This window comes from Protobothrops mucrosquamatus, unplaced genomic scaffold, assembly GCF_001527695.2.
Source record: "Protobothrops mucrosquamatus isolate PMUCROS unplaced genomic scaffold, P.Mucros_1.0 scaffold129, whole genome shotgun sequence".
Taxonomy (NCBI): Eukaryota; Metazoa; Chordata; class Lepidosauria; order Squamata; family Viperidae; genus Protobothrops; species Protobothrops mucrosquamatus.
In genome coordinates this window covers 196,288-214,840 of record NW_015386496.1, presented here as the reverse complement: position 1 = coordinate 214,840, position 18,553 = coordinate 196,288, and the positions used below count along the sequence as shown (strand labels likewise).

At 33.1% G+C, this 18,553-nt stretch overlaps 1 protein-coding gene across 1 annotated transcript in view; it reads right to left on the bottom strand.

Moving 5' to 3' along the window:
• The window catches only part of SATB2 (SATB homeobox 2), a 127,112-nt gene extending 108,910 nt beyond the window's left edge, over positions 1-18,202 (bottom strand). The window contains exons 1-2 of the mRNA XM_015813030.1: positions 18,157-18,202; positions 16,887-17,114 (exon numbers count right to left, since the gene is read on the bottom strand). Of these exons, the coding sequence (XP_015668516.1) occupies positions 16,887-17,055 (169 nt within the window). The 5' untranslated portion in view covers positions 17,056-17,114; positions 18,157-18,202. The remainder of the gene's footprint in view (positions 1-16,886; positions 17,115-18,156) is intronic.
• Between the last annotated feature and the right edge of the window lie 351 nt (positions 18,203-18,553).

Genomic DNA, 18,553 nt, shown 5'->3' with positions numbered 1-18,553 from the left:
TATTTGTTGGAATCCATATAAGTGAGAGCTATGGAATTCTCGATAAATGGATCTCCATCCATAGTCGGCTTTTCATGCCTAACTATGTATAAAAGAAAGTTGTGGCTTAGGATGAAATGAAGTCTGAATTGAAAACATGAACAATGCTACTTTTTATATATTCAAAAGTAAATCCCACTAATTGCTGTCAACTATACTGTAGGGAATTTGCATGTGTTTGTTATATACCAATGTTTCTCTCTCTCTCTCTCTCTCTCTCTCTCTCTCTCTCTCTCTCTCTCTCTCTCTCTCTTCAGAGTTCCTTATTGTTTTTAGCTGTTACAAATTAATTTTCCTCCTAGGCAATGATAACCTTGGCAAAAAGCAAGTCTACATGTGCAGTAGGTCACTAACTGATATTTCTCTTAAAATTCTTTAAAAATTCATAAGAGACACATTCATGGTTTTCCCCTTGCAAGAAATATTTGATTCCCAATAGTGTTACAATTTGTGAGCTTTCTCATCCATTATTTTACATGTTCCAATTGATAATTAAATAATTTATTAGACTTGTATGAGACTGGACTTTAGTTTTCACATACTTTCTGTTTTTCCTTCCTTCCTTCCTCCCTCCCTCCCTCCCTCCCTCCCTCCCTNCAGGCAGGAAACCCTATACCATTTCAGACAAATGGCTGTCCAGTCTCTTCTTAAAAACTTCCAGTGTTGGAACATTCACCGCTTCTGGAGGCAGGTTATTCCAGAAAGCATTTGCATGCTTTCAGACTGCTTGTTGGGCAGGAGTTGGGGCAAGTAATGGGACCTTACCCTGTCATGTGACCCTCAGGTCTCAAACCCAGGCTGTCAGCTTTCCAGCTGACAAGCTCAACATCTTTAACTGCTGAGCCATCGCATCTCTTCTTGTTACTTTAAACATGAGCAAAATACTTTCACTCATGCTGAAAGTACATTTTGAAGGATCCACTTAGTCACTGTGGATCTGACTGAGTCGACCTGATAGTGAGATAGTGAGATTCTATGTGGCTTCCTTTCAGCTTCTGGTTTCTCTTCTCTTTGGAGAAGAGAAACTGGCATAATGATGAGAGAGTCACCCAATCTGTATCAAATGATTTGTGATGGTTTTTCCACTCTGCATAGCTATTCCACCAGTGAAAGAACCTCTTAAGTATACTGTCAATTATTTGCAGTTTCATTATTTATTTATTTAATTTGTTTGCCACCCATCTCACCGCGAGCCAGATGGCTAAAGCCATTACAACTAGAACCCAGACACTGCAGATAACAAGGGCCACTTGCACCTTCACAAATATTCTTTTTGTTCTTCTGCAACTGACACACTATGGGCTGATCCTCCCATCCCTTAAGCATGAACCTTTTTTAAAATCACATATTCTGATGACTCTGCTTGCTGCTGAGGGAGCCACGAAGTCATAGTTTTTTCCCATTTAAAATAACATTTTCTCTTCTCTCCTGACACAATTTTTACCATACTTCATCAAGGAAGCAGTTTATGATCTGCCCAGCTTCTATTGGTCACCTAGGCTACCACCTCAATTTCAGAAGTTCTGAGTCATACATAGAAGAAAACACCTCCATTTCATTCTGTGCAGGGACCTAAATGCAGCTGCTCTGGGCAGAAGCAGTTCAGGCACCAGCAGCAGCTGATGGGAATGTATTTGTGTGGCATTGTTGTATGTGGCTGTGCAGCAAAGCAGCAAAAGTTAAGAAGGCAGACAGAAGGTTCTGGATTAATGAAGCGGGGAGGAGGCCTGCTTCAGGTACCAAATGGCATTGCTATCATGTGGGAGCAGACTGGCTGCCACATTTGAGAACATAAGGAAAATCCTGGGAAAAACCTGTCATGCGTTTGTTTAAAATTAGTTTATAAAACCTGAAAAATCTGCTAAATGTAAAGAACACTCCATAGTACATTTACTATAAATATTAGTATTCATACATTTTGTACAATATTGATACGAAATGGTTTGTTGTTAAATCTGAATGCTCAGGGCTACAATTTTAAAATTAATTTATTATGTAACCTGTATTTCAGGCAAATATAATATTGGCAATATTCATTGTAAATAGAAAGAATGGCATATCAATGTGCCCACGTACTTTTTAATTGCCCTATGACATTGTTGTTAAAGTAAAAGCTCCTTGTTTCTTACTATAAATACCCAAATTCAAATTCTTATTAAAAACAGTTTGCTTTTGACATACATCTTAAACGAAGGGCAAACCTATTGCAACCCTGGGGCTGCATTTAGTTCTTGAAATTATTTTTGTAATCCCCAGAGCCCCATCCAACTGTGATTACAGAAAACTGCTATTTTACATCAGGAAATCCGTGAAAATTGTAGCGTAAGCCCTAACAGGGTTTTGAATAGCAAAGGAAAAAGGGAAATCCCCACTGTACAACACTGCTGACTTTATGGCATTGGGTTTCTCAATGCAGTTCTCACGTTCCCACAGAAGGCAGCTTACTCCTGCTTTAAATCAGGTATTCATGGCAGTCTAGATTGTTCATTGCCATTTTTATTTCATTGTTAGTGATGGATATAGAGATGGGAGCAATCGCCCACTACATAATAGCTTGGAGCTCTTTATTTACTTGACTGTCATCAGCCTTCTGGTTGCCCTCTACTATTTGTATCAGTTAATTGATCTCCAGTAGCCAAAAGAGCTGCTTTAAATAACAGCACATATAAAAGTGAATGTGTTATATAGCTATAGGGAGGTGTTTTCGTTTCATTTGAATTGAAACAAACTTTTAATTATTTCAACCAAGGTAAACAACTACAGCTTTCCAGCCATAGGTGCTCTTCCATCGGACTTCCAGAAAACCTTTGCAAACAATCAATGCATAATTATTGCAAAAATAATCTATTCCTTCCTAACAGTCGGGGGGGGGGGGTAGTAGAAAGGAAAAAAAGCAAAGGATCTTAAGAGAAGATCTTGATTTATAATTAATTTGAACCCATACAGTTCATTACGATTCTTATAAATACTTTGAATACTTCACTATATTTAACCAAATGACCAACTTTACTACTTTTTTTATAGAATCCAAAAGTAGAATCTGATGAAAATACAAGACATGGTCAAGAAACTGGAGCCAGAGGGAGAGGGGGAGAACATGTCATGGGTAAAATAGATATAAAGCCAAACAAAAGCTTAGTAATTCATAACTTAACTGTGTCCAAACACTTATGATTAGTTCCAGTTCCTTTCCTCATTCTGATTTAGTGCCACTACTTCCAAACTAGGAAAAGGAACACATTAACCTATGCCATTAAAGATAGTCCTCAACTTACAACAGGCTGCTTAACAACCGTTCAAAGTTATGAGAGACTAAAAAAAAAGTTACTCATCCTCAAAATTATGACTGCCGTTTTCTCCACCTCACAGTCATACAGCTGTATTTGGGACGTTTGGCAACTGGCTCACATTTACAACTGATTGCAGCATCTTGAGGTCACTTTTTACAACTTTTTTTTTGCTGTTTTCCAGCAAGAAAAACATCCATTACATAAGATGGATTTGGACTTGTGGCCACATGATTCATTTAACAACTTCAGGGAGTCACTTAACAATGTCATAAAAATGGTTGCAAAATCAAGTCCAGTCACATAGTGATTCAATTTATCACCACAACAACTTAACAATCAAAATTTCAGGTTCCATTATGGTTGTAAGTCAAGGACTACCTGTATAACTAACCCTATTAGTACACACGTCCCCAACCTTTTTGGTTTCGCAGACCAGCGGTGGTGGCAGTTTTGGTGGGAGGGGCATGGTTTCACGTGTGCAACCTAAATCCAGCACATGTGCAAATAAAGCTTCACGTGCTCACCCGCTGCTTCAGCAGCCTGGTTCCCAACAGGCCACGGCCCAATAGCAGGCCACAGCCCAGGGGTTGGGATTCCCTGTTTTTAGTATGTCCCATATATTAATCACTTTTGCTTGCTATCTCAGTTGTTCTAGCCTGAGCTGTAGCTTTACCATCTCTTCTTTTCTCACATTATTGTTCTAAAATAGGTGTTTGTCTCCAGAGAATTCAGCTAGCTCAGGGATAGTCATCCTTGGCTCTTTTATGACTCGTGGACTTCAACTCCCAGAATTCCTGAGCCAGCTAAGCTGGCTCAGGAATTCTGGGAATTGAAGTCCACGAGTCATAAAAGAGCCAAGGTTGACTACCCCTGAGCTAGATTGTATTTGAGGAAGGAAAGGAAAAAAATAGACAATCCTGGTACTTAGAAATGAAGCCCTGGTTTGAAGATAAACTTCTTTCAATTTTTCAGCAACCATCAGGCATCTAAAAACTTCTTTCAATTTTTCAGCAACCATCAGGCACAATCATCTTCAGAGTTTGGTATACATTATATACTGATTATGCTTAAGAATGCATAGGAAAAATATACAGTAATTGTATATGAAAAAGTATTTATCTTTTCAAAATGTACCAGCTCGAATAATTAGATTTCTATGTACTTGCCTAGGAAGCATGAAATCCTGCCTTTTAAAAAAAAATGTCAAAATGTTTTAGTATAAGAAAGATACCCAAGGTACTCGATCTTCCTTAATATATGTAAATATGTTGCTTGTTAATTTTCATTTTTAAAAACCCTTGTGGTTCTAAAAATTTCAAATTAACTGTAACTTTGATTACTATGCACTTTTTTCAACCTTAGGATCTGAATCATCAATCTAGTAGATGAATAATTTCATAATATAACTAGGCTAGTTGCATAGACCACCTTTGTTCAGTAATTTATATTTATTGTTCTCCTTATATGACCTGACTTCAAAAGATTATAGATTATAACAGAAGTTATATTCTGAAAATTGTTTTTAACTAAGTAAACCATAAGCTTTTACATGTCTTCTTAACAAGAAGACTATTATACTATTAACTTGCATTCAACAATCCCTTGGCTGATGTACTCTCTACTTTTTTTATGTAGCCTCTCAGTCTTCTTCTCCATGGTTGGTGAATACTCTTCAGCAGACTTGAGGGCACATTGAGTGCAGAATGAAGAAAGAAAAAGTTAACTATCATTACCAAAGCAGCAAATGTTTATATATCATTAAATTTAACCCATTCTGCAGATATTCCATGTAACATCAGATTTAAGTAACATGCCACTGACTCTGTACACCTACATATTTCTTCCATATAAATTTACTTCCTGTGATAAATTGTCTCAAGTATCTGAGACAACAAACATATCAATATTAAATAACTTGCTATTCACTCAGGGTATTTCTGGGGACTATGTGGTTTACCACTGTCAAAAACTAAGATGACAGGTCTTTGTTTCATGTACGTGTGGTCATTCATTTAACTCTCATGCTCATTACAATTTTGATAGGTACTATTTCTATTCACTGACCACAATTTGGTAGATTTTAAAGTCATTCATTGGGGAAATGCCACTATATCCTTGTACTGCAATGGACCTTTATCCATCACTTTATAAATAATAGAAAAGGCTTTTAGAAAATGCACATATTACATAAGTTCATTCTCAAAAAAAGTGCTCAGTACTGTATGCCCAAAATTTGGAAGAGACATTATTATTGTAATGTTATTATATAACATTATTGCATCAATATTTGTTTACTTTATTTTTTTACTTTTATTAATGCACACACTATTGACTTTTCCTACTGTATTCTTTTCTTACTATATTATTGTATCCTTTTCTTTCAACTGAAATCATTCTAGACAGATTGAGCTCTGATTCAATAATAGCAAGGGCATAGTACAATGTATTTCGAACATTTTGAAGGTCTAACTCAAATAATTGTTTTCAGACACAAACTTTTCAGTAGGAGGAGATAAATAATACAATGTGGCTGCATAAATTAATCCAAATAGCTGGAAAAGATCTATTTAATGTATTAATGTAGAGTCTTGTTACGCCTCTGTTCATGTAGCTGAGGGCATATTTCTTAACTTCCCTCTACATATGCACATAAAATTTCTGATTACTCCTAAGACTTCCTTACATAGCACAGCCAAATTTTCAGGGGCTTTAGGAATCTACAGAGAGAAAAGTTGAGGTACGGAAGTCCATTTCATTAATGTGAATATTTCAGTCATGAAAAAAAGTTGAGAATCAAATCAGAAATACATTTTAGGAACATAACGTAGTTTTGTATTCATTTTTATAAAATGACAGACTGTGAATGCTCCAATTGCAAAGAACAAAGAAAAAGCAAAACTATACAGACAATAGGAAGCGTCCCAGTTCAGCTCAAACTTGAATATTTCACTCTACTTTAACATCTGAAAAACAGCAATTCCTAAAACCTTGTCCACATCTGTGAACGCAAGTAACATATTTTCTACTATAAATAAAATTTTAGTTAACAAGATGAGGTAAAGTAAACCTACTTCAGTTTCTCTGCATTTTCTCAAGGTCTGAAAATTGGTAATGTGACAGATCCATCTCATTTTTCTTAGTGATGTTTTTATTATTCGTTCACTCAATTAAAGCAGAAATGGATATTGCATCTTCTGACTGTATAATTGTTATTGTAATCTGTTTTCTATCATTGCTTGGGAAATTGGTCCAAAACAACATAAACTATCTACAGCCTCAAAATACAAGTCATTTTTTTATTACAATACTTAAGGAGACATCTATCATGATACTCAGCTCATATGCAAGGATTACGGTAAAAAAGGTATTTGTAAATTGGGAAAATACATTATGAAAGGCACCTTTTACTGCATAGTAATGCATAACCCGTAAATGAAAATTTTATTCCTTTAGCAAGTACCATATAAAGTATCAAATCTTAGAAATAAGCATATTAAGTTTTTTACTTAATTTTACATAGGTTATTCACAGAGCATGCTACATTAATGATCAAACTCCAACAGCAATTATTAAGAAAAAAGATCTAAATACCAAAACCTAATCCAAAATATTTATACTGACTAAATTTCTACCTAGGAGTTATTGTCAAATACGGTATTTAGGCAGTGTATGAATTTTAGGACATAAGTCTATATTTATTCCAGTATATACTAGGCCTACAGCTAGGATATTATTTTGTTGTGTCATAGTAATCAACTAATAATAAACTCTCAAATACCTACTGTATTCTAAATGGAAGTATTAAATTCCAGAAGATTTATTTAGAGCTAAATACACATAAGATTTCTACCTAAACTAGATATCCTTTATATATAAATCTCAAGGCCAGCTTTGCTTCATATAATAAATAGCTAGTAATGAAATGACTGAAAATAAGCTTCATTTATTAATGACTCTATTTAATTAAAATGAAGGGCGAATGCCATGATATTAATTTGCATGAGAATGTTTTTTAGAATTAACATATTTCATTTTGGCAAAACAATGTATTTCCATTGATTCAGTAATAGACTTCAAATATAGTCCGAAACCGATATTAAGATTCGTTAAAATAAACCTTAGTTTAAAGAAAAGTATCATTGTGTCTTAACGTATTTAGTATAAGGTAATAATCAAACGTGTCTAACCAATTAAACGTGATAAACATCAGGTACGTTCGTTAAATTTGACATGTACCTATATGAAAGTATACCTACTTATGTACTTATCCTGTCGTTTTTTAATAAAACAGTAATTCCAAAAGGAATAAGTATAAGCAGCAAATAAAAAGTTGGGGAAGGTGCCAGGAAATGTTATACTGCTTTAAGTATCACAAAGTTGCTGACATTTTACTTTCCATGTACAATGAATGCAAAAGAATCATAAATTAAGACATAGATCCCCCAAGCAGCCAATCAATTTTTGAAAGTATATTTTGAGTGCTCCCACAAAATGGCTATAGGAGTTGTCTATTCATAAAATGGTAACACTGAGAATATATTCTGTTTCAAAATAGTTATTTAGAAAAAAGCTATCTGCCATTCCCTCCAAGATAAAGCCTATTGTCTCTTTTTAGTTTGGTTCTTTACAGGGCAGATGGGTACACTTACAAAACCTTGTAGCTGATCATTATTTCATTTTTAAAAAGTAAAGTGATCTAGCAAGTTTGACGAGTACCATTTGTAGGAATATTGGCAATATTAAGATAAAAGGCACTTTGCTGTTGTTTTAAAGTTCTTCTATATGTTTATCCTTTAAATTAATTTATCCTCTTCTCAGATATAAAAATTACCAGATGGAGATTATACTCTTATAACCACCAGAAACCAGTATGGATATATTAGAACATTTTCTAATGAAAGCTCAAACTGTTACCTACAAAGCATATAAAAAAGCATGACATCAAACAGTAGTTGTGTCTGTTCATCAAATGATTGCAAATTACTTATAGATCAATTTATATCTTCCCTTTGCACACTCTACTCCATAAAGATGGTTGGGGAACCATCTGTAGTAAATTTGAAGTCGTGGCAAAGGAAGAACAAGAACTAGGCAAATTCCTATGGCATGAACAAGTCTTACATTAAACATGGTCCCTGTTGTTAGCAAATAAACTTCCATTCAAGACTGTTAATTTCTAACAATACAGCATGCTTTAATCCTTTAGAGTTAAAAAACATGGCTTAATTCCCATTTTTACTGAGGCATACAAAAACAATCCTTCCTGATCACAAGCAGTTACTATATTTCTATGTTTACTGCTTTTTTTTCAGTGACCTCTATAGCATTCAACATGGCTATATTTATGTGTTTCATGGTATATTCAATGTGTCCTATAAGGTGACTGGATTGATCAAAACTATCTGCATCCTATTTTTATCAGAAATATGTTTAAAAAATACATATACTAAGAAAACATAAAAGCAATGTCATGATTTACAGGCTAATTATCAAAAGCATGTAGTTATTTCATAATACATCGCTGATGAAATAACTTATATGTTGAAATCTTTGTTTTTACAGTGTAAAAATTTTCACTGAAGTCTTTATATTATTCTACTATTTGTTCTTCTGTTGATGAGCAGTTAAAGAACTTAAACTTTAAAAAAGGACTCCAGAATAGAATATATTTAGAAAATAATTGTAAAGTACAAAGAAATACCATTTATTTATAGCGAAACTTGGGATTGTGACATTTTTCATGATAATCACATAGAGCAGATATAAATTTTATTGAAAACAAAGTATTAAGTACAATATGAAATATTTAAATCCCATAAATTTAAGCCTAATTTTCTTTTATACTAAATACATTCTCACTTTTCGTTTTTCAGTTTTTCAGAATTCATCCTGGAGTTCATGTTTATCAGTCATATATATAAAACTGATAAAATAGCTTAAGATAGACTTTTCATATGATAAGCATTTCAAAATGCTTGAATTCAAATATCCTAATGCTACATTTTATTTGTTGCAGGAAATATATACATATCATTAAATAATAATTACACACTACATATCTAAATTAGAGTTGCAGAAATCAAGTTTCCAAGATATTTGCATGTGTATATTAATTATTAATTTTGTTTTAAGTATTAGAAAATATAACATACCAACAATAGGCACATATTTCTATATTTATGCATTTAATACAGGAAAAGGAGTAGAACTGATTGTAAAATTGTCTTTCCAATTTAATTAAATTTACTTTCAAATGATATATTATTTCTCCCTAATTTCAAATAATTGTATTGTTGAAAAAAACATGTATTATTAATACAGTAAAAACAAAGAAACATCTCCCTTCTCAAAAAACATCATTAACTGTAATCTTTTTTTGGGGGGGATAGTATAATTCATGCACATCAGTGGTTTTTTTTTATGTTTTTAAGTAGTTCCAAAATAAATATTTAAATATTTAACACTATGATGAATGCTTAACTTAAATATGGTGGGAAAATTCAGCATGGCAAAGATAATTAAATATATTTTTCTGAAATCATCAGCTTCTCAAATGTTTGTCAGTTGTGGCTTTGGGTCTTAAAACAGAGTTTCACTTATAGAATGTCTTCCTATGAAAGTGCATCTGTTTCTGTGGAGTTTATACAGTAGGAACCAATTAAAATAAGATTGATTCATCATTATCTCAGAAGGAAAAAAAGAGTTAAATTTTGAAACAGACACTATGGTTCAAAGTCAATATTCTCCAGAAAGATAATGCTTTCAATTCTTCTTTCACTCAAACATATATACAAGAGTCGTACCAGAAACCTAATAAGAATTTTCATACAATGCATTTAGTTTTAATAGCAGAAGATGTTGAGGTTTAATACATAGAAGTACTACAAAACAATTACCAGCCTTTCCCCCAGCAAATAACTCTATCAATTTTAAGTCAGCTAATGTTATTTTAGTTGTAATTAAGTGATGTTGAATAACATTGAATGAACTATCTACTCACATATAAGAGTAAAATTTTCCAAAATTTACAGGTATTCCCAACTGTAGCACTTCTTCTAAAAAATGCATTGCTAATTATAACAATGCATTATTTATTATTAAATAAACATTTACTGATTCATTGGTTTCTGTATCAATTGGCTATTTATTAAGATTTATTATATTGCATATTTATTAACCTGACTTATTTATTATACTACAATCAGGAAAAGTTTTTTTTATTTGTTTTCAAATAATTCCATGTTTTTATTTTTAGCTTTTGGAAATAATAAATTAATTCATTATTAACTCAGAATGTTTATTTATTTATTTATTTTATTATTTTTATCTCACCTTTATTATTTGTATACACAACTCAAGGCAGCAAACATACCTAATACTCCTTCCTCCTTCTATTTTCCCCACAACAATCCTGTGAGGTGAGTTGGGCTGACAGAGAGTGACTGGCCTAAAGTCACCCAGCCAGCCTTGATTTTGCTATTAAAATAACACTTCCCTGTCTCTGAACGTCTTCACATAAATGAGTAAGATTGAAAAACTAATACAACTTCCTACACTTTTCCCTCCTCTTAACTTTCAGCTGAAGTCATTTCAATTTCAGCTCAAGGAATTTGCACTACTGAAACATATGTTTTACACTGATACTAATATAGCCATATTTACCCAAGTTAAATATTACATTAGACATACTTTATATGATATAGAGAAATGCATATACTGCATACATCTACATAACAGCTTTTCAGCCAATAAACTCTCATACCTATCATTTAAAAAAGCAATTGTCTTAAATGTATGCCTTTCTGCAAGATTGAAGGACAAAGTTTTCATCTGTAACAAGTCTAACTGCATGTACTTCACTAGGAAACAAATCAGCGCAATATTCTACCAGGTACTTAAAAGAAAGAACAGGGACAAATTTGTACAGCAAATCTTATTACTTATTACCTTGAATGAAGGTTCATGTATAAAAAGGAAAAAGTGTCAAATTTTCTTGAAATAGTTTATACGAGTAAAGGGTTTCTTTATTATCTTTCTTTCTTTCTTTCTTTCTTTCTTTCTTTCTTTCTTTCTTTCTTTCTTTCTTCCTTCCTTCCTTCCTTCCTTCCTTCCTTCCTTCCTTCCTTCCTTCCTTCCTTCCTAGGAAGGAGTAGTATCACAAGTTTAAATACTATGTAACTATAATGTCCTAAGTATATTTTTTCCAATGAAGTCATCATTTCTAAGCAAGTACATTCTATTTAAAACTGCATTCTATTTAGAATGCATTCTCATATCCACTTTTAGAGTTAAGGCTGGATTCCTTGTTTTTTTTCCTTTACTACACAGATTTTGTTATTAGTTTATATAATGGCATTGAACATTCTCTTCTTTAACAAGCTAATCTTTTTGTCTTTGAAGCAAATAAACAAATTGCATTACAACTCATCTTGAAATCCATCAAAATTATGACTTTATGTAAAATATTTCAGAAGATGTGTTCCAAAATTATGTAAAACACCAATCCCAGGTTCTTTATTGGATTATACCATATGCTCATTCTGAATATAGAATTGCATAATCTTGAAACCAAAAGACCAAATTCTGAAACCCACAAAAGAGCTATATTCTTATGAGAAGACAAAATATATTGAGAAAGTTGACTCCAAAAGCACATCTCAATGTTCAATTAAGTTATAAATTCTGATTTCTTAAAATATTCAATTTCTAACTTACTTAACAGCTTATTACTCCACAATTATTTTGAAGATTTTAATTCTGACTATTAACACTGTAAAAATAAACAGGCTTTACAATATTTTAAACTGATACTGCATTTAAAAAGCACTACCAGTTCAGGATTATGTAAACCACATATATTCCAAAATCAAGCAATAATAAAAATGTCACAATCACTAAAACTAGATTACTTTTCTATCACGTTTTACAGTACTTCATACACAGATAAAACAATACCAACAGGAGAAAAACTGAAAACTTCAGCACTATAGTGTTATCACCACTCAGTTGCAAAAACAACTTTATTTGCGAGAAAAGTATGTTAACAAATGTCATGAATACTATTCCATTAACACATTAGAACACACACATTACTATAGATTCCATTGTAATGTTTCAGCAAAAAGTTAACTGTTGATTTTCCCCTCATGACCCTTGCAACAGTAATAAAAGATGTGCCCAGTTCTATTAAATACAGCATTAATCTTTGTAACATGAAGATTTTAACAATGACATGCTAGGTCTTAAAACAAAAACTGGAATCCTATTTGGGACTATGCAACATTGAATTCATTAAGTAAACTGTATAAGCTTGAGATCCTGATCTGAGGTTTAAGGCCGGAACCTAATGTCCATTTACTTCAGAGTAAATGTAATGGGATATATTTTTCAATCATATGTCATATTGGACCACTAGCTATTTTATTAAAACTTGAAAACAGAACTTTGTATTTTCTTGTTAAGCCAATTTGAGAAATATATATCTACACTGAATAAAATAGGTTGGGTTCCAGCCTAGATATCCTTAGAATACAACTACTAAAAAGAATGGCATTTAAGTTAGTTATAATACCACTCACTTATTTCATTGGACTGATTTCAGTAAATATCAGTATGACTGGTTCGGGCCTTCAATATTTTTATCATCCATGTTAAAAATACCATATCTGACTGAACATGTGAACTATATGATATACTAAACTTTGAGATATATTGAGAAACTACAAAAGTGTTACTACTTTTCATTCACGCATTCACCCACTAGATAACTGTTTAAGCAAAACCTATACTTTCTGAATCAGTCTAAAAAAATACACAAGACTTGATAATATGTGCATTTCAGCCTTATAATACAACTCAAGAAACTGGATGGATCAAGTATGAAAATAGTATAACTTGTCAACTTCAGATCTAGGTACTCTTTTTCTTAGATCTGATGTTGGCATGTTATGTTATTTTTCTGTATTTAACTTAGGAGCAAAATTTTAAGGCGTCTCAAGAGATTTTTATAGACCTCATTTTAAAATAATGAGATGAAGACCACCGTCTTATTAAGGTTTTAAAACACTAATAAAGGATAAATGTACATAAAAACTGACTAGTCATGAACAGATAATTTTATTCAGCATTTTTAGAAATCTGAGTTTTCTGGCTATTAATCATCCTTTTCTTTTCTTCAAAATCCTTATGGAGCAAATTAGTAACTGAGAGAGGACGCCAATTCTAGTAAGTGAATGTTACCCAGCAGGGATATAAAGCTGTCAACACCCCAGAGCTCTTGCTTGCTTTAACCTCTCTCCCAGGCGTCATATGTATTTTAAAGAGATATTTGCTTTTTTCTCCCACAGACTTACTATAAATCCTGCCAATCATGAGCATATCACAGCATTTCTGTTTTATTACATAGATGGTTAAAACAGAGCATCTAGGAATTGCAGGAAGTGCTAGAATACCAGAAGAAGGGGGAGGGAGGGGGGGGTGAAAGCAGCAGCTAATCTTGACTAGTTCTACTGAAATTAATATAGTAAAGGACAAGAAGTGTTAACTGAAAAACATATGACTTGCCATTAGCAACAAAAGTTTTCTGTAATCTACATCTCAAAATAAAAATTCAAAAAAGAATAAGTTTGTGTTCAGAGATGTGCATCTTAACATAACTAATGTTATAATCTTAGGTCTGCACAAATAATAATTGGAGGGATAAAGAGGAGAGTGTGCTTTAAAATCGTATGGGAAGTATCAATGGGCTTTTTTGTTTTCCCCAACAAAAATAAGATAATTACAGTCTGGTGATCCTTAAAAAAAACTACAGTGCTATTTTAAGAATTTGTAACTTTCCTAAATTATGTATTATTTTTAAAACTGTCATTATACTTGGACCATCTCAAGACATCTTTTTATTGTTTTACATACCAAATATTCCTTCAGTGTAGCTAGATTCCTTCGTTTACTCCTTTCTCTAAACCGCTTTCCCTTTCTGTTATAATTTACTATCCTCAAATCTATAAAATTCAGATTAAGCATGTTGTAATGCACATGGCAGAATTTATACTGTGCAGCAATTTATTTTACAAAATGGATTAGAAATATTGGGTTGTATTGTAATTAAAAGGATATATTTATTCTATAAAAATGTACTATTTGAAGCAAGGCAATCTTCTGTAATTTATGCCTAATTCTATGAGCAGATTTCTTGATCGTTTTTACAAAATACACTTTTGAAGCACAATAACAATGAAAATTTTATAAGACAGAAAGTGTTACAGCAGCTAAAATAAAATTTACATCAATTTTATCTATCACCCACTTCCTAAGATGGTCTAATTTTACTATTTTAATATTTAATTGCCTTAGTATTCAGTGTAATAGAATTAAGAACGATTTTTGAAATTATTCTTAGTGCCTTCATTCAATTGGTAACAGGTGCTACAATTACAAGAACCTGCATGAAACAGGACATTAATACCATAATATGGTTTGTTAATTTAAAACAATTAGCATTGCATGAAAAGTTAAGTTCTTAGAAGAGGACCCTGAGAAATGAAAGACTTCACAAAAAAAAAAAAAAAAAATCCTGTCTCTTGTCATACTAATATCATTACCATTTATTGAGAATTTTTTTGTGGCAAAACCCTGTAGTAGTAAGGCAACATTTGCAAACTCCTCCAAAATATTTTTTAAAAATTAAAAACCTATCAGTCCGCAATGTATTTAACAAATCACCAGAAAGCAACAATGCAAATTACAAACATTTTCTCAAAATGAATGTTCTTAACTTGTCCCGATCTCCCCCATGGTTCATTTTGAAACAGTTGCAAAAAGCGTAGCAAGCAACAAATCAATTACTGTTATTACTTTCAGAGTTTTCTATAACTTATTTAATTATTTTTTTCTTATCTCAAAGATTACAATAAGAATGCTAAAAACAACTCAATACATTCATCAAAGCTCTGAAGCCATTGAATATTTTTTATCCAGTACAAAAAAAATATTTAAATTACCTAAGAATATATAAATAACTAAAATGGAGGACAAGGGAGAAAGAATGAGAGACAGATAAAGGAAACCTCAAGATACAACTTTTCAGTAATCTTTAGCAATTACTAATCTCTACTAAACAGGGAAAGCTAAGAACACACACAAAATGGTTGAACTGTGAAAAAGGGTGCAATGGTGCTATACCGTACTTTTCTTATCAAAGAACTCGGTATTTGTAAAGACATCCATTTTTTAATAAACTGCTGCAAGGTAAGAATGCTGCCATGTGCATTACAACATGCTTTATATTTAAGAGAACTATGTGTTTGCCATTATTATTTCTTTTATTTTAGAAATTTTGCACAAAGATGACCTTGTTATAATATCCACCTCCAAACCTAAAGTGATTGAAGTGAAAGATGAAGGAGCTATGACATTCAAAAATGAAATCTTTAAAGTAACTGAACTGCATCTTAAAGGTTTTTAAATGTTAATTATTGAAATGGCGTCATTTAAAACTGTAAAATTATATAGAGCACATGAGATATCTTTAAATATAATATCCAAATGACATAAGATTGTTAAAATAGATATATAATTCTGCACAAAAGCAAAATAAACTTAGTTTTTCCTAAGAAAGTAAAGAAATGATTTGGCTTATATATTTATTTGCATTATATTTTACTTAGTGACATCAAACTATTAATTGTAAATGGATTAGGATTACAGATTTAGAAGGCCACCTGAACTCCTAAACTACATCTCACAAAACTCAGCTGAATTAAACTAAGAACAGATAAAGAAACAATACACCAATTCCCTCTAAGTTTTTGTGACAAGTGAGACACAAGGTAAAAGCTTATATTTATCCTCATATTCTTAATTAGTAAAATTTATACACTATTTTGTGACATTAAGTTGACCTAAGATATTATCCTAAAATGGATTTTCAAATGACTTTTTTACACATTTAAAGATTTTGAAATCCTTCTAAGAGAGAATAAAATATAATGTAAATTGTGAAATACATAGAAAGCGTTTAACAAAAATAGAGAATTCTTGGGACTAAATTAAGTGCCCCCTTTAATATAGTTTATTTAATACAAGCTATTTCAGCATAAATAAAAAAACTACATACGGGCTAAATACTTTGACGTTGGTCCAGATATAGATATATAACTATTTAGAAGATAATGACAAGTACTCTTAAATAAAAGAATCTAAATTCTTATTATGTATTCTGTTAATAGTAAGTCAAAGTGTTTAACAACTTTAAGCATTCCAGGAAAAAGAAGGCACTCTCTACCGCAACATAAAGGAGTTAACTCCACATATAAAATGGCACAGTGCCTAAAATATGCCACTTTCTACATAAGCCACTTTATTTAACCATAATGAGCCTATTGGTTACTGATGAGAGACATCAGTTAAAGTGAGGCATTAACTGTCTGCCATTGACTTTCTTTCCGTAATCTTACACCAAGACGCACAAGCTACGCCAACCTGAACCCTGAGACCTTGTGCTATTATAACTCAGCCGCCAGACTGTTATGCATACATTAGTTCTGCTAGGTTTGTTACCTCCCACTGATTTGGTGACAGAACCATTGAGCCTCCCTCTGGCTCCCATAGGGCTGCCATTCTGTTCAAGCCTGGCCACCTTCACCGGGGGAGGACCTTTGACATCAGGGCTGCCGCTCCCTCTCTCTGGGCTATCCCTTAAGCAGGGACTCTCACTTCTCCGATCCATATTGCTCTGAGTTGGAGACAACGTTCCCACAGGCAGGTCACAATAAAATGAGCAAGGACCTAAAACAGAAAGAGGGAGAAAAAAACAAACAAGAAATACCATTTCAGAAGCATCCAAATCCACTGTGTCAGTTACATCTACATTTAACAAGTAGGGTGCTTCAAGCAGAAATAACGGCAGCTGCACAGCACAGGAGAGCTAACCAGAACGTTCTAGTTTTGCACCTGATTTCTTAACATCTTTCTATGCTGCTTGGGGTACCTTCAGCTAACAAGTACCTACACAGTATTTTTCAGAGAACTTGATTGTTCATTTAACTTTGGCTTTATAAACTTTACTATTATCAGAACTATTAACCTGTTCCAGTTTCTCTTTTGGAGAAAGAATGCACTTTATAAAAGCTATGGACTCGGCAAACAAATGTGTTAATAAGAAAGTCTAAGCTTTAAAAGAGCTAATGCATTTCAGATACAATAACCCATGAACCAATATAGTCATCCAGTTAGATAGCCAAATATGCGTTTCAAGATTGGTCCTATTCTGGATAAAGTATGAAGAAATAAGCAGCAAACATATAATGCCAGTTAAAAGTACTTAAAAATGTAGCCCCACTTTCAAACTATTAAACAAGATTTTAAAAGCAGCATATACTTGCTATCTTTTCCATTTGTAAACATTTGCTAAATAATGATGTTAGGCTAACCTTTGATTCTTCTGTTGATTTGCTTTTTGTTTTGCAAAGAAAAAATAGTTTTGCTCAGAAGGAAAAAAAAACATTTTTCCTCAAGTATTACCCCCTTATATGCCTATAATCCTAGAGCCGATTAAGAATTTTGTGCTGAAATGCTATCTCAAGCAGATTGCGTTTTCAAGCTTCAGTACACAACGTAGGGGTGGGGGAGACAGCATAAGAGCGATTTAGAGTTACACAGAAACAAATAAAATGGAGTGTAACATATCACACTGAAACTTCAACCTGAAGCAACTCAAGTCAGTTTACTACATTTCTATTAAGCCAATTATTTTGTTTCGAGCAGGCGTCTTCCATCATCTTTCGGAACTACCGCGACAAGTTCGGCTAAGCTTTCCAGTAGTACTTACTGCTTATATTCTGTCCGTAACTTGGCTGACTTGGGCTCTGTCCATGGATCAAAAGTAGAGAATCCAGGATGGAAAGTTTTCTTGGCTCCTCTTGCTACGTTATTTTCTTCTTTGCCTTTTTCGCTTCTCCCCAGTACCCCACCCCACTGACGCCTTAAGTTGGGGCGGGGGGGTATTTTTTTTTTCCTCCTTTTTTTTTTCCGTTCCCGAGTTAGGATACCTGGTCGTCCCTTGCGCCTGAAACGGCTCGATGCTTTGAGGAAAGAGCTCTTCCTAAAAGGGCACCCGAGGTGGCAACTGGAAGAGAGGTGAGACTTCTGGGATCGGGAGGGAAGGAGGCGGGGGGGGGACGGGGGGCGGTTTCTCAGCCCTTCGGCAAAAAAGGGGAGAAAAAATA